This window comes from Bombina bombina, chromosome 7 (genome assembly GCF_027579735.1).
Source record: "Bombina bombina isolate aBomBom1 chromosome 7, aBomBom1.pri, whole genome shotgun sequence".
Taxonomy (NCBI): domain Eukaryota; kingdom Metazoa; phylum Chordata; class Amphibia; order Anura; family Bombinatoridae; genus Bombina; species Bombina bombina.
Genome location: NC_069505.1, coordinates 26,098,052 through 26,113,955, shown reverse-complemented (window position 1 = coordinate 26,113,955; position 15,904 = coordinate 26,098,052). Strand labels below are relative to the sequence as shown.

The window sequence follows — 15,904 nt, the reverse complement described above, 5'->3', positions numbered from 1 at the left end:
TTTCCTGTCTGATGCCAAACTTCCGGCCAGACGGTAGGATTCAGTTTACACTTTACAGCCTTGAGGAGGGTTGGCGGGAAGACTTAGAGCGGTGAGTAATAGTTATTTAATACGGTAATTCTCCGAGTTTTATTATTCATGAGGGGGAGTAGCGGGAGTGTGTTAGGTGTCCCTTTAATGCAGGAGTATGTGACTAATAGCTGAGTATTTATATTGCTACTACAGTCAGGTAAGTGTCAGGCGGTACTCACGGGTGCGGGCTGTGAGTACATTTATAGGGATAACTATAGAGAGAGATTTGAGTGAGATTAAATGATTTTATCTCTATTTCATGAGTGGGTAACACGTTTTAAGTTGGTTAATACTTTATTTAAACAGAATAGGTTCCTAAATAAGTCACTTACTGATATGCACAACACTGTTTTATGTGGTTACAATAAAGTTGTTTTAATTCGCCAAGTGCTGTTAAAGGGACAGGAAACCCCACATTTTCCTTTTATAAGTCGAATAGAACAAACCATTTGAAACTTACATTTACTTTTATCACGTTTGCTTTATTCTCTTGTTATCCTTGGCTGAAGGAACAACATTGCACTACTCGCATTTTGCTTTACATGGTTAGCCTATCACATGAGATAAATGTATGCAGGCACCAATCAGCAGCTAGCTCCCACTAGTGTATGATATGTGCGTATTCTTTTTAAATACTAAGATAATGCAGCACATTTACAAATATGTTCTCATTCTTGCAAGTGCCATTTTGTATTTATCTCTTTAAAATTCCAAACATATTTTGTCTGGAAGATTTTGTATTTTGAAATAATCAAAACTAGAAAATGTCCCTTTTGTATGTAGGAATGTGTGATGCATTGTGTGTATCCCAGGGCTAGTGGCTATGCACCTGTATATAGCGTTCTAAAACGAAATGACCGCTTGTACAGTGGGTAATGCCCACCGCTGTATACTTCATCCTCATTGGCTGTGCCGCCTGCAGTGTAAGATATGGAAAATAAGCAGCCAATCTGAGGCGGCCACAGGAGATCAATGCTACTAGTTTCTGGGGTTCTTAATTAGTAAATAAGGCACCCACACAAAAGAGAGACACTTTTAAAGGCACAGTAAACCATTTTAACCAAGAAGGTCCACTGTCCCTTTAATCATTTTTTCCTTTTTCACAAGTGTAGTGTAGATAATGACTGACATCTTTTTGTTATTGCTGCTTTAAAGGGACACAAAAACCAACATTTTTCTTCCATGATTCAGACAGAACATACAATTTTAACCCCTTAAGTACAGGGCATTTCACATTAAAACTTTCCAAAAGACAAGAGCATTTTTGCCGTCACTACATTTAAACATTTTTTTATATATATTTACCTATCAAAAAATAAATATATATATATTTATTAGACAACCCAAGTATTGATCTAGGCCCATTTTGATATATTTCATGCCACCATTTCACCGCCAAATGCAATCAAATAATAAAAAAAAGAAATTGTAAACGTTTTCAAAAACTTTGTTTCTCACTGAAATTATTTACAATTAGCTTGTGCAATCATGGCATTAATGGTTGTAAAAGCTTCTCTGGAATCCCCTTCAGAAATAGCAGACATATATGGCTTTGTGTAGTGTAGACATTACCTTCCCACCCCCTGATGCAAACCTGATCCCTCTCAAACAGCTCTCTTCCCTCCCCCCATATTAAAGGGAAACTAAACCCAACTTTTTTTCTTTCATGGTTCAGATAGAGCAGCAATTTTAAGCAACGTTCTAATTTACTCCTATTTTCAAATTTTCTCCGTTCTCTTGGTATCTTTATTTAAAAAGCAGGAATTTGATGTACAGGAGCCAGCCCATTTTTGGTTCAGAACATGGGTTATGCTTGCTTTATTGGTGGGTAAATGTAAGCCTCTAATAAGCAAGTGCTATCCATGGTGCTGAACCTAAAATGGGCTGGCTGCTAAGATTTACATTCCTGATTTTAAAATAAAGATAGCAAGAGAACGAAAAAAATTGATAATAGGAGTAAATTAAAGTTGCTAAAAATTTCATGCTCTATCTGAATCGTGAAACAAAAAATTTGGGTTCAGTGTCCCTTTAAGTACCATCAGAAAGTCTGCCAGTATGAAAATATTAGAGCTGCAACAACTAATCGGCATAATCGATTATGAAAATAGTTGTCAGCGAATTTTATAATCGATTAGTTGGTCTGTGCACAGCACCAGCTGCTTTATTCCAATGAGCTCCTGCACATGGTATTGTGTTTTATGGTTATGCCCTTCGCCTAAAGGACCTCTACAGAAATTTTACGTTTCACTTTTTTTAGGACACTATAATTTTTCTTTTTAAGTTTACAACTACTCCGGTCTTATGTGCAACCCAGAAATAAAGTTGGAGTCATAATTTGCATTGTTTATATAAAATCAGGTGATTTGGAGCTATGCTTTGCATGATCTAGTGCTGAGCTTGTTATTTACACCTAGATTGATGGCATTTCTTGTATGAATTGATGTCACTATTACCTGTTTGCACAATTTGCTATTGCTGATATATGTACTCTATAGATAAATGTGTAAGGTTGTGTCCTTTTACTGATATTTAGTCTTTAGCCTTTTTTTTCTATTTATAATTAATTGGAATATGTACCAAATTCAACCTCTGTAAGTATATATCTGTTATTTTAAGAGTGGACTAGATATTTTTCCCCCTAACCTTATAGATGGCTGTTTACCACTGCATATAGATATTCAAGATATTTTTAGGTTAAAATGAAGTCCAGGCTTACTTTGTTGAGAGGCCCTTTGCATTGGTCGAGAACTAACAAAGATAAATAGCCCACCTTGGTGAAATTGGCAAAACCCTACTTTTGCATCTCAGGCACCTCAACACCATCTGAGTACCTTTTCTGTGCTGCAGGCAAAAATGAGAGCCAGCCTCAGCCAGACGCATGTGGTCATGATGACATTTTTGCATTTCAATGCAAAGTTTCTGAAAGAGTGAATAACAGAATGTGATAAACAGTGATAGTCTACCTCTTACTAGTTCTACCTCTTTTCAAACAGTTGGTGGTTTTGTTTTGCTTAATTATAAAAAAAAAAAAAAAAAAAAAAAATCTGCTGCTTAAAAACTTGAACCAACAGTTGTTTCAATGTAAAGTTTTAGTTGGAAGTTTATATTTATAACGCACAGTTTGTGGATTTTATTTTAAATATAGGGAAAAAATGTATTTTTTATTTTTTTAGTCGATCAATCGAAAAAATAATCAGGCGATTAATCGATTATGAAAATAATCAATAGTTGCAGCACTAGAAAATATATGCAGTGTGTATGTGTATATATATATATATATATAATTTTTTTTCTGCAGTGTAGGATCCCCCTGACCCCCCTCTACCTATTAACTGCCATCTTAGGTACTGGTAGCTGTCTGCCAGTACCCAGTTTGCTATATTTATTTTTTAAAAACAAACTTTTTTCTGTTATATTGGTGGCCCCCCCTCATTACCCTACCACTTTCCCACCCTCTTATTCCCTTTCCACTAATGGCCCCCTCTCCCTCCTTCCCACTCACTGCCCTGTAATCAATTTTTTTCTATAGCGGTCCTACCCCCCTCCAGCGACGGGCTAACCAACGATCGGTACCACCTCTGTCTGATGCAGAGAGGGCCACAGAGTGGCCCTCTCTGCATCAGTAACTCTGCCAGTCTTTTCCTGCACTGCCACACTAATGGGGCATGCAGAAATAGCGCAGACAGAGGCCCAGGACAGCTGTACAGCGCTGGTTGTTATGGGGTTAAACAACTATCCAATTTCTATCAAAGTTTACATTTCACCGTTTTTGTACAAATACCTTTTATTCTGGAAGACACTCCAGCGCTTCCCCCGCCCTTCGCAAGTCTCTTCATACTTCACCAATCACAGGCAATGATTTCTCTGGGGGGAAGCCGTGATTGGAGGAAGCCGGAATCGTCATTAGTGATGAATAAAGAGACTTGCGGGGGAAGCGCTGGAGCAGCTTCCAGAATAAAAGGTATTTGTACAAAAACGGTGAAATGTAAACTTTTAAGAATGAAAGTGCCCCTGTTTTTAATAGTATTTTTAAAAACACGGCACTGATTCATCAAAGTTTACCTTAGTCAGATTTTGTGTGTTATCGCTGCAAGGGGAGCTGCGTCAAACGTAGCGTGCCTTTAACGTGATGTTGAATCAATGTAATATTTTTCATTTTTATATGAAGTCTTGTCAATGCTGGTGGGTGATTTGAATATAAAAATATATATTTAATATGAAATCTCTCGGTGTAGATAGATCACATACAGATATGCTGCTCACCCACCACAAATCTGAAATTTAGGCTATGCTCCTACATTATCAAAAAATAAGCCTACACTTTTTTTTTAATAGAAATACACAATGTATATCTGAAATTAAATGCACCGTTAAAAAAAAAGGTTTGTCCATCCAGTAAATATTTTATATATGCACAGTATATATCGGTAATTAAGTGCTGCCTTACAAACGGTCTGCACACACGATACATCAGGGCTCAACAAACCCAGGAGCCAGGTAGCCACCTGCTCCTAAAAATGTAGGTTATTTTCCATATATCTATATACAAATACCTCTGGCTTCTAAATAATTCTTCCTTGCTCCTAAATTTTAAACAGATTTGTCGACTACTGCAATACATGTTTATTTATGCACAGTATATATCAGTAATAAAAGGGATAGAAAAGTCAAAATTTAACTTGCATGATTCAGATAGAGCATGCAATTTTAAGACACTTAAATTCACTTATATTTTCAAATGTGCTTTTTTCTTTTGGTATCCCTTGTTGAAAAAGAATACGCTCATATCCTACACTAGTGGGAGCTGCTGCTAATTGGTGCCTGCACACATTTTGTCTTTTGTGATTGGCTGACTAGACGTGTTCATCTTGCTGCCAGTTTGCAATTGTTACTTCAGCAAAGGATAACAAGAGAACAAAGCAAATTTGATAAGACGTAAATTGGAAAGTTGTTTAAAATTGTATGTTCTATCCAAATCATGAAATAAAATGTTTGGGTTTTCTGTCCCTTTAAGTGCTGCATTACAAAAGGTCTGCACACAAAATAAATCTTTATATATGCAGTGTATATCAGCAATTAAAGTGAATGTCAAGTTTGATGCTAAAGTGCCCGGTCTTTAAAAATTCGATTAAAAACAGGGGCACTTTAATTCATCAAAATTTACATTTGACTCCTGTTGAGAAAAAAAACTTACCTTTTTAAACTTCACAGCTGCTCCAGCTTCCTCCGCCCGTCGCAAAGCCTCTTCCTGGGTCTAAAATGAGGAATCCGGCTTCCTCCAATCACAGCGTTGAATCAGACACTGATTCCCCAGGGGTTAGCCGTGATTGGAGGATGACCTATACATCATTTCTGACGTCAGAAATGGCTTGTGACGACCGGAGGAAGCTGGAGCTGCTGTGAAGATTAAAAGTTAAGGTGTTTTGTTTTCTCCAACTTTGGTGTGTCCGGTCCACGGCGTCATCCTTACTTGGTGGAATCTCTTCCCCAACAGGAAATGGCAGAGAGTCCCAGCAAAGCTGGCCATATAGTCCCTCCTAGGCTCCGCCCACCCCAGTCATTCTCTTTGCCGTTGCACAGGCAACATCTCCACGGAGATGGTTAAGAGTATGTGGTGTTTAAATGTAGTTTTTTTTATTCTACTATCAAGAGTTTGTTATTTTAAAATAGTGCTGGTATGTACTATTTACTCTGAAACAGAAAAAGATGAAGAATTCTGTTTGTGAGAGGAAGATGATTTTAGCAGACAGTAACTAAAATCGATTGCTGTTTCCACATAGGACTGTTGAGATGAAGTAACTTCAGTTGGGGGAAACAGTTAGCAGACTTTTCTGCTTAAGGTATGACTAGCCATATTTCTAACAAGACTGTGTAATGCTGGAAGGCTGTCATTTCCCCTCATGGGGACCGGTAAGCCATTTTCTTAATTTCAAACAGAATAAAGGGCTTAATATGGGCTATAAAACTGGTAGACACTTTTATGGGCTAAATCGATTGCTTTATTTGGACATTTTATACATGTTAATGCTGATAATTCACACTTAGAAACTTGGGGGACGTTTTTTAACGTCAGGCACTATGTTAGACACCTTTTCCAGTCAGGAAGGGCCTTCCCAGTTGTAGGCTGAGCCTCATTTTCGCGCCATTATTGCGCAGTTGTTTTTGAGAGCAAGACATGCAGATGCATGTGTGAGGACCTGAAAATAGTTGGAAAAGTTTCTAGAAGGCGTCATTTGGTATCGTATTCCCCTCTGGGCTTGGTTAGGTCACAGCAAAGACTGTAGCTGGGACTGTATAGGGGTTAATTTTGTAAACGGCTCCGGTTCCGTTATTTTAAGGGTTAAAGCTCTGAAAATTGGTATGCAATACTTTTAATGCTTTAAGACACTGTGGTGAAATTTTGGTAAATTTTGAACAATTCCTTCATACTTTTTCACATATTCAGTAATAAAGTGTACTCTGTTTAAAATTTAAAGTGACAGTAACGGTTTTGTTTTAAAACGGTTTTTGTGCTTTATTGACAAGTTTAAGCCTGTTTAACATGTCTGTGCCTTCGGATAAGCTATGTTCTATATGTATGAAAGCCAATGTGTTTCCCCATTCAAAATTGTGTGATAATTGTGCCATAGCGTCCAAACAAAGTAAGGACAGTACTGCTACAGATAATGAAATTGCCCAAGATGATTCCTCAGATGAGGGGAGTAGACATGATACATCATCTCCTACTGTGTCTACACCAGTTTTGCCCACGCAGGAGGCCCCTAGTACATCTAGCGCGCCAATGCTTATTACCATGCAACAATTGACGGCTGTAATGGATAACTCCATAGCAAATATTTTATCCAAAATGCCTGCATATCAGAGAGAGCGCGATTGCTCTGTTTTAAACACTGAAGAGCAGGAGGGCGCTGATGATAATTGTTCTGTCATACCCTCACACCAATCTGAAGTGGCCATGAGGGAGGTTTTGTCAGATGGGGAAATTTCAGATTCAGGAAAAAATTTCTCAACAAGCTGAACCTGATGTTGTGACATTTAAATTAGAACATCTCCGCGCACTGCTTAAGGAGGTGTTATCTACTCTGGATGATTGTGACAACTTGGTCATTCCAGAGAAATTATGCAAGATGGACAAGTTTCTAGTTTTCCGGTGCACCCCAACGCTTTTCCTATACCCAAGCGGGTGGCGGACATAGTGAATAAGGAGTGGGAGAAGCCCGGCATACCTTTTTGTTTCCCCCCCCCCCCCCCGTATATTTAAGAAATTATTTCCTATGGTCGACCCCAGAAAGGACTTATGGCAGACAGTCCCTAAGGTCGAGGGGGCAGTTTCTACTCTAAACAAGCGAACTACTATTCCTATCGAGGATAGTTGTGCTTTCAAAGATCCTATGGATAAAAAATTGGAAGGTTTGCTTAAAAAGATTTTTGTACAGCAAGGTTACCTCCTACAACCCATTTCGTGCATTGTTCCTGTCACTACAGCAGCGTGTTTCTGGTTCGAGGAACTAGAAAAGTCGCTCAGTAGAGAGACTCCATATGAGGAGGTTATGGACAGAGTTCACGCACTTAAGTTGGCTAACGCCTTTATTTTGGATGCCGCTTTGCAATTAGCTAGATTAGCGGCGACAAATTCAGGGTTTGCAATTGTGGCGCGCAGAGCGCTTTGGCTAAAGTCTTGGTCAGCGGATGTATCATCCAAGACAAAATTGCTTAACATCCCTTTCAAAGGTAAAACTCTCTTTGGGCCAGAATTGAAAGAGATTATCTCAGACATCACTGGGGGAAAGGGCCACGCCCTTCCACAAGATAGGCCTTTCAAGGCCAAGAATAAGTCTTAATTTTCGTTCCTTTCGCAATTTCAGGAACGGACCGGCCTCTAATTCTGCATCCTCTAAGCAAGAGGGTAATGCCTCACAGCCCAAACCAGCCTGGAAACCTATGCAAGGCTGGAACAAGGGTAAGCAGGCCAAAAAGCCTGCTGCTGCTAACAAAACAGCATGAAGGAGTAGCCCCCGATCCGGGACCGGGTCTAGTAGGGGGCAGACTCACTCTCTCTCTCTTTGCTCAGGCTTGGGCAAGAGATGTTCAGGATCCCTGGGCACTAGAAATAGTTTCTCAGGGTTATCTTCTGGAATTCAGGGAACTACCCCCAAGGGGAAGGTTCCACATGTCTCACTTATCCTTAAACCAAATAAAGAGACAGGCGTTCTTACATTGTGTAGAAGACCTGTTAAAGATGGGAGTAATACACCCTGTTCCAAGGACGGAACAAGGAATGGGATTTTACTCAAATCTGTTCATAGTTCCCAAAAAAGAGGGAACCTTCAGACCAATTCTGGATTTAAAGATCCTAAACAAATTTCTCAGGGTACCATCGTTCAAAATGGAAACCATTCGAACGATTCTACCCACTATCCAGGAAGGTCAATTTATGACTACCGTGGACCTAAAGGATGCGTACCTACATATTCCTATCCACAAAGAACATCATCAGTTCCTAAGGTTCGCCTTTCTGGACAAACATTACCAGTTTGTGGCACTCCCATTCGGGTTAGCCACTGCTCCAAGGATTTTCACAAAGGTACTCGGGTCCCTTCTAGCGGTTTTAAGACCGAGGGGCATTGCAGTAGTACCGTACTTGGACGACATTCTAATACAAGCGTCGTCCCTTTCAAAAGCAAAGGCTCATACAGACATCGTTCTGGCCTTTCTCAGATCTCACGGATGGAAGGTGAACATAGAAAAGAGTTCTCTGTCTCCGTCAACAAGAGTTCCCTTTTTGGGAACAATAATAGATTCCTTAGAAATGAGGATTTTTCTGACAGATGTCAAAGTCAAAACTTCTAAGCGCTTGTCAAGTTCTTCACTCTGTTCCACGTCCTTCCGTAGCTCAGTGCATGGAAGTAGTAGGGTTGATGGTTGCAGCAATGGACATAGTTCCTTTTGCGCAAATTCATCTAAGACCATTACAACTGTGCATGCTCAAACAGTGGAATGGGGACTATACAGACTTGTCTCCAGTGATTCAAGTAGATCAGAAGACCAGAGATTCACTCCGTTGGTGGCTGACCCTGGACCATCTATCCCAGGGAATGAGCTTCCGCAGACCAGAGTGGGTCATTGTCACGACCGACGCCAGCCTAGTGGGCTGGGGCGCGGTCTGGGAACCCCTGAAAGCTCAGGGACTATGGTCTCGGGAAGAGTCTCTTCTCCCGATAAACATTCTGGAACTAAGAGCGATATTCAATGCTCTCAGGGCTTGGCCTCAGCTTGCAAAGGCCAGATTCATAAGATTCCAATCAGACAACATGACGACTGTTGCGTATATCAATCATCAGGGGGGAACAAGGAGTTCCTTAGCGATGAAAGAAGTGACCAAAATAATACAATGGGCGGAGGATCACTCCTGCCATCTATCTGCGATCCACATCCCAGGTGTAGAAAACTGGGAAGCGGATTATCTGAGTCGTCAGACATTTCATCCGGGGGAGTGGGAATTCCACCCGGAGATCTTTGCCCAGTTGACTCAATTATGGGGCATTCCAGACATGGATCTGATGGCGTCTCGTCAGAACTTCAAGGTTCCTGGCTACGGGTCCAGATCCAGGGATCCCAAGGCGACTCTAGTGGATGCACTAGTAGCACCTTGGACCTTCAACCTAGCTTATGTGTTTCCACCGTTTCCTCTCATTCCCAGGCTGGTAGCCAGGATCAAACAGGAGAGGGCCTCGGTGATCTTGATAGCTCCTGCGTGGCCATGCAGGACTTGGTATGCAGACCTTGTGAATATGTCATCGGTTCCACCATGGAAGCTACCTTTGAGACAGGACCTTCTTGTTCAGGGTCCATTCGAACATCCAAATCTGGTCTCCCTCCAGCTGACGGCTTGGAGATTGAACGCTTGATTCTATCAAAGCGTGGGTTTTCAGATTCTGTGATAGATACTCTGGTTCAGGCCAGAAAACCAGTGACTAGAAAGATTTACCATAAAATATGGAAAAGATATATCTGTTGGTGTGAATCCAAGGGATTCCCATGGAATAAGATAAAAATTCCTAAGATTCTTTCCTTTCTGCAGGAAGGTTTGGATAAAGGATTATCTGAGAGTTCTCTAAAAGGACAGATTTCTGCTTTATCTGTCTTACTACACAAACGACTGGCAGCTGTGCCAGATGTTCAAGCATTTGTTCAGGCTCTGGTTAGAATCAAGCCTGTTTGCAGACCTTTGACTCCTCCCTGGAGTCTAAATCTAGTTCTTTCAGTTCTTCAAGGGGTTCCGTTTGAACCTCTACATTCCATAGATATTAAGTTATTATCTTGGAAAGTGTTGTTTTTGGTTGCAATTTCTTCTGCTAGAAGAGTTTCAGAGTTATCTGCTCTGCAGTGTACTCCGCCCTATCTGGTGTTCCATTCAGATAAGGTTGTTTTGCGTACTAAGCCTGGTTTTATTCCAAAGGTTGTTTCCAACAAGAATATTAACCAGGAGATAGTTGTACCTTCTTTGTGTCCGAATCCAGTTTCAAAGAAGGAACGTTTGCTACACAATTTAGATGTAGTCCGTGCTCTAAAATTCTACTTAGCAGCTACAAAAGAGTTCAGACAAACATCTTCTCTGTTTGTCGTCTATTCTGGTAAAAGGAGAGGTCAAAAAGCAACTTCTACCTCTCTTTTCTTTTGGCTTAAAAGCATCATCCGATTGGCTTATGAGACTGCCGGACGGCAGCCTCCTGGAAGAATCACAGCTCACTCCACTAGGGCTGTGGCTTCCACATGGGCCTTCAAGAACGAGGCTTCTGTTGATCAGATATGTAAGGCAGCGCCTTGGTCTTCACTGCACACTTTTGCCAAATTTTACAAATTTGATACTTTTGCTTCTTCGGAGGCTATTTTTGGGAGAAAGGTTTTGCAAGCCGTGGTGCCTTCCGTTTAGGTAACCTGAATTGCTCCCTCCCTTCATCCGTGTCCTAAAGCTTTGGTATTGGTTCCCACAAGTAAGGATGACGCCGTGGACCGGACACACCAATGTTGGAGAAAACAGAATTTATGCTTACCTGATAAATTACTTTCTCCAACGGTGTGTCCGGTCCACGGCCCGCCCTGGTTTTTTAATCAGGTCTGATGAATTATTTTCTCTAACTACAGTCACCACGGTACCATATGGTTTCTCCTATATTTTTCCTCCTGTCCGTTGGTCGAATGACTGGGGTGGGCGGAGCCTAGGAGGGACTATATGGCCAGCTTTGCTGGGACTCTTTGCCATTTCCTGTTGGGGAAGAGATATTCCCACAAGTAAGGATGACGCCGTGGACCGGACACAACGTTGGAGAAAGTAATTTATCAGGTAAGCATAAATTCTGTTTTTTTGTTGTTTTTTTCTCAACAGGAGTGAAATGTAAATTTTGATGAATTATAGTGCCCCTGTTTTTAATCAAATTTTTAAAGCATCAAAATTGACATTCACTTTAAGTGCAGTATTACAAAAGGTCTAAACACACAATAAATGTTTATATACGTACAGTATATATCAGTAATTAAGGTCTGCACACAAAATATTTATATATACAGTGTATATAAGTGCAGTTTTACAAAAGGTCTAAACACACAAATGTTTATATATGCACAGTATATATCAGTAATTAAGTGCTGCATTACATAAGGTCTTCTCACACAATAAATGTTTATATATGCACAGTATATATCAATAAGTGCTGCATTACATAAGGTCTTCTCACACAATAAAACAATAAATGTTTATATACGTACAGTATATATCAGTAAGTGCTGCATTACAAAAGGTCTGCGCACACACTATGGTTATATATGCACAGTATCCGTAATTGAGGTCTGCACACACAATAAATGTTTATCTATGCACAGTATATATCAGTAATTAAAGGGACACTGAACCCAAATTTTTTCTTTCTTGATTCAGATAGAGCATGCAATTTTAAGCAACTTTCTAATTTACTCCTATTATTTTTTCTTCGTTCTCTTGCTATCTTTATTTGAAAAAGGCATCAGCTTTTTTTTGGGTTCAGTGTCCCTTTAAGTGCCGCATTACAAAAGGTCAGTAATTCCTCAAACTGTTTAATGTTCCTTTTAATGAACATTGTGTTGAAATAAAACTCATTTAAAATGATTTTAGAGTTTAATGAATTAATGCCCAGTATATAAATATAATCTTAAAAAACACTAATTCGTTAAACTTTGCAAACATGCCATTGCATTATGGTAAATATACCGCCTGTCCTCCACCTGCATCTCCTACGAATTTAGAATATTGTGACAAATCCAGCTTCCTCCAATTGCTGCGTGCCCCCTTTGGCCTATAGCTCGTGGGGCATGCAACGATTTGAGGAAGCCGGTATCGTCATCTGTTTTCTAAATACAGTAGGAGGATCGGCGGTATATTTACCATAATGCAATGGTAAATTATTTTTAAAATGAAATGTGTTTGTAATGTTTAATGAAGAAAAGTGTTTTTAAGATTATTTTTAGATATGGTGCAGTAATTCATTAAACTTAACAATCACTTTAAGAGACATTGTGCATACAGACTATGACACTGCTAGACCCAGTTTTACAGAACCGTACAAAAGAAAACCTTTGTATTAATTATATAAACGTTATACATAGACTAATTTCCTTTTAAGTCTGAATGAATACACCATGCAGGGGATGTTGTATGTTACATTTGTCTCGCTCTATACAAGGTTTTGTCTTCTGACCTCACCACCAGCTTTAGTGAATCCAGGCTGCTATGTACAGCTGTGTTTGCTTATCAGGGAATTTTTTTTTCTGTTCCTTTAGGTCAACACAACACAGCAAAGATGTCGTCTACATCACAGAAGCACCGCGATTTTGTGGCTGAGCCCATGGGCGAGAAATCCGTGCAGTGCCTGGCTGGCATCGGGGATGTTCTGGGGCAGAGGCTAGAGGATAAAGGTTTTGACAAGGTAGCTGCAGTGGGCTTGTCATATTTGTAAAGGCATAGGAATTAGAGATGTACGTTATGATCCTTTGTAAACAGCGGCTCGTGTATTTTCATAGCCAGATTGATTCCTGTAAAATATCCGAACATTAAGAACTGTGCAAATCCAGTTCTTTAGAGTGGGGATCTTTTATAAGAATCAATCTGGCTATGAAAATAAAATATCCGAAGGGCAGGAGCTGCTGCTTACTTCCGCATTCGGATCCTTTACAAAGGCTCATAATGTTCAACCCTTATAGGATAATAGGATAATGTTACTGGGATAAATACTAAACCCTCTGCCTTTTACTTACACCCCCATCTTCATGTGCTCCTGCCTACTGGGAGTAGATGCCAGGAGTGTGCCGCTGTTGGAAATGAGCGTAGTGTAGGTCTGATATGCCGGCAGCTTTACTGACAATAAAAACAGCTGCACTTATTCCTTTTTCTGTTGTTAAGTGGTCACATTAGCAATCGGGTGATTAACCGTATCACAATGACTGAGCCTCATGTGTGCCCTGTTCGATGTGAGCTCTGCTTTTTAATACAACGAGAAGATGTTTGTCTTTGAATCACCCTTCCCCAAAGTATATAAAGGCTTCACAAATATCACATCAGAAAGTTTTCAGCATTATTAGCTGCTCTGTAAACACGTACTATTATCATATCACTAGATCCCAAGCTCTGTTGTATACAAATATATTACCTCTCTCTCTCCCTCCCCAGGCCTATGTTGTCCTCGGTCAGTTCCTTGTGTTGAAGAAAGACGAGGACCTGTTTAAGGAGTGGCTGAAGGACACCTGTTCTGCCAATGCCAAGCAGTCGCGGGATTGTTTTGGCTGCCTAAAAGAATGGTGTGACGCCTTCTTGTAAACTGACCACACTCACTTCCTTTAACACCTATCCAAACCCGGCCACAGACAGGACCACAACAACGCCCCGGACATCCCAACCACAAGACCTTCTAGAGTTGCTGAGACACAATCTGTTGCTTGTGCTGGATGAAGACCCCTTTTAAATATCCCCTTCAACTGACACACTCAAGCGATTTGTAATATTAACTACCCAGAAATATTTACTGACTAATTTGTTTCATATGTGATGGTTAAGATTTCTGGTTAGATGGAATTATCGGCCCTTTTTAATGAGCTGTGGGGATCAAGCTGGCGCTGTGTGGTAGTGCTCAGACGGGCCCTATAAATAATGTAGTAAAGTTTAGTTTCACTGTACAGCGCAGTGAGGGTCCTGCATAGTCCCAAGCGCTGTCTGCGTTTCATTGATTTGTTCTAAGTCTCCTTTTTATTGCTTTGACCTTATTAATATTTTAATGTTTTTATAATACCAGTCTCACAGCCACCTGCTGAGTTTGTACACTGGACCATTGCAGCTTTATTGCTTATTGTGGCTTACTGAATCCTCCTTTACCACCAAAGCATTCGTGGGAAACAGTGAGTTTTGGATAAATGTCTTTGAACCATTATTTTAACCTCAAACTCTACAAGGAGATACAAATCTTCATACATATATTAACCCAAAAACAAGTGGTAAGCAAACATTTTTGTGTCTTTTAGAGTTCATCAGTTTTAATGCAAGTCCAGTACCTGTAAGGTTCTACTTGTCCTGTCATTCTCAGTGTGAGCGTCTTGTGGTGGAATTTGAGGGGGCTCAAGTTGAAGCTCTGGTTTTTAGAAACTAACTTGTTAATAAATTCCCAGCGTCCCTACTGTACTGTGGTCAATATGAAAAGTTTTAAATACCAAGTTATCCAATTTGGCTGTCTTTTAAATATATATTACTACAATTTGACTAGATACTGAAAATTCTTGCACGTTCTTGTTTTCGATTTGACCGTTTTTAAATAAAATATATGTATAGAAATAAACCTGGAGTTCTTTTTGTTTTGTTTTTCCAGAAAAAAAATAAGCTTAATAAAAATATTAAAAAAAAATTAACGAGCGGAGACGAAATATAAACTTTGATTTGAGGAAAGACTGTATAGACGAGGTTGTTTAAAAATGTATAGCTTGAAGAGGTGAACTCAGGGCTGGCTCTATGGAGACAAGCAATAGCTATGTTAATATGATTTTTTTCTTTCTTATTATAGAGCTATTTTCTTGCGTGGCAATTATTTATTTATTAGTTTTGCATTTTGTTGATTAAAAAATAAAGTTTAAAAAAAACAAAAAAGCTTTTCAGTTCCTTGTTGGGATTTTTCTTAACAAGAAACTGAAACCCTCTAAAAGAGAAGAGTAAATCTGGGTATTTTTGGTAGGATATTTTTTTAACTTAAAGGGATAGAAAGGTCAAAATTAAAATGTGCATAAATAGAATCACATTTTACTTCTATTAGCAAAAATGTAGTAAAGGGTTGTTTCTAATGGCAGTGAAAGTCCACAAATTGATTCATTGCCTATGGGAATTCAACACCTGCCCACTAGGAGGAGGCAAAGACACCTGAAGCAAAGCTATAAATACCCCTCCCACTTCCTGTACCCTCCTAGTAATTCTTTGCCTCCTCTACAAGGAGGTAGGCAAAGAGTAGTGCTCTTATGAAGTTTCTGGGTTTTAATGCTCTAAATGGATTGTTTCCCTCAAGAGAGAAGCAGGGGAGGAGTTAGTACCCATGTAATTCTCTTAGTAGACTATTGCTGAATGTTAACCTGTGGATGTCGCAGGGAAGTTTCCCATGTCTCCTTTCAGTACACTTATTCTACCCTTCCAGTGGGATGTACAGTGTTACGCTAGTTTCCTTGTGTCACAGGTCCCTGTCAGGATGAAGGTTCCACTGCCAGACCTAAGACTGTTCAGAAGACTACATAGACATGAAGACATCTGACCGGTAAGTCTCTGGAATCCCTT

The 15,904-nt window shown here is 39.8% G+C and overlaps 1 protein-coding gene across 1 annotated transcript; it reads left to right on the top strand.

Annotated features, from left to right (window-relative positions):
- The first annotated feature begins 13 nt into the window (after nt 1–13).
- Nucleotides 14–14,927, top strand: LOC128635726 (barrier-to-autointegration factor B). Its single transcript, XM_053688846.1, has 3 exons — nt 14–91; nt 12,886–13,031; nt 13,772–14,927. The coding sequence occupies exons 2-3, from the start codon at nt 12,906–12,908 to the stop codon at nt 13,916–13,918; spliced, it is 273 nt and encodes a 90-aa protein (XP_053544821.1). The 5' UTR covers nt 14–91; nt 12,886–12,905; the 3' UTR covers nt 13,919–14,927.
- The last annotated feature ends 977 nt before the right edge of the window (nt 14,928–15,904 follow it).

Bases quoted from the DNA above. Each gene is read 5' to 3' on its own strand.
- LOC128635726 (XM_053688846.1), top strand. From the start codon at position 12,906: ATGTCGTCTACATCACAGAAGCACCGCGATTTTGTGGCTGAGCCCATG. The intron at 13,032-13,771 runs GTAGCTGCAGTG...CTCCCTCCCCAG, and splicing joins AGGATAAAGGTTTTGACAAG to GCCTATGTTGTCCTCGGTCA.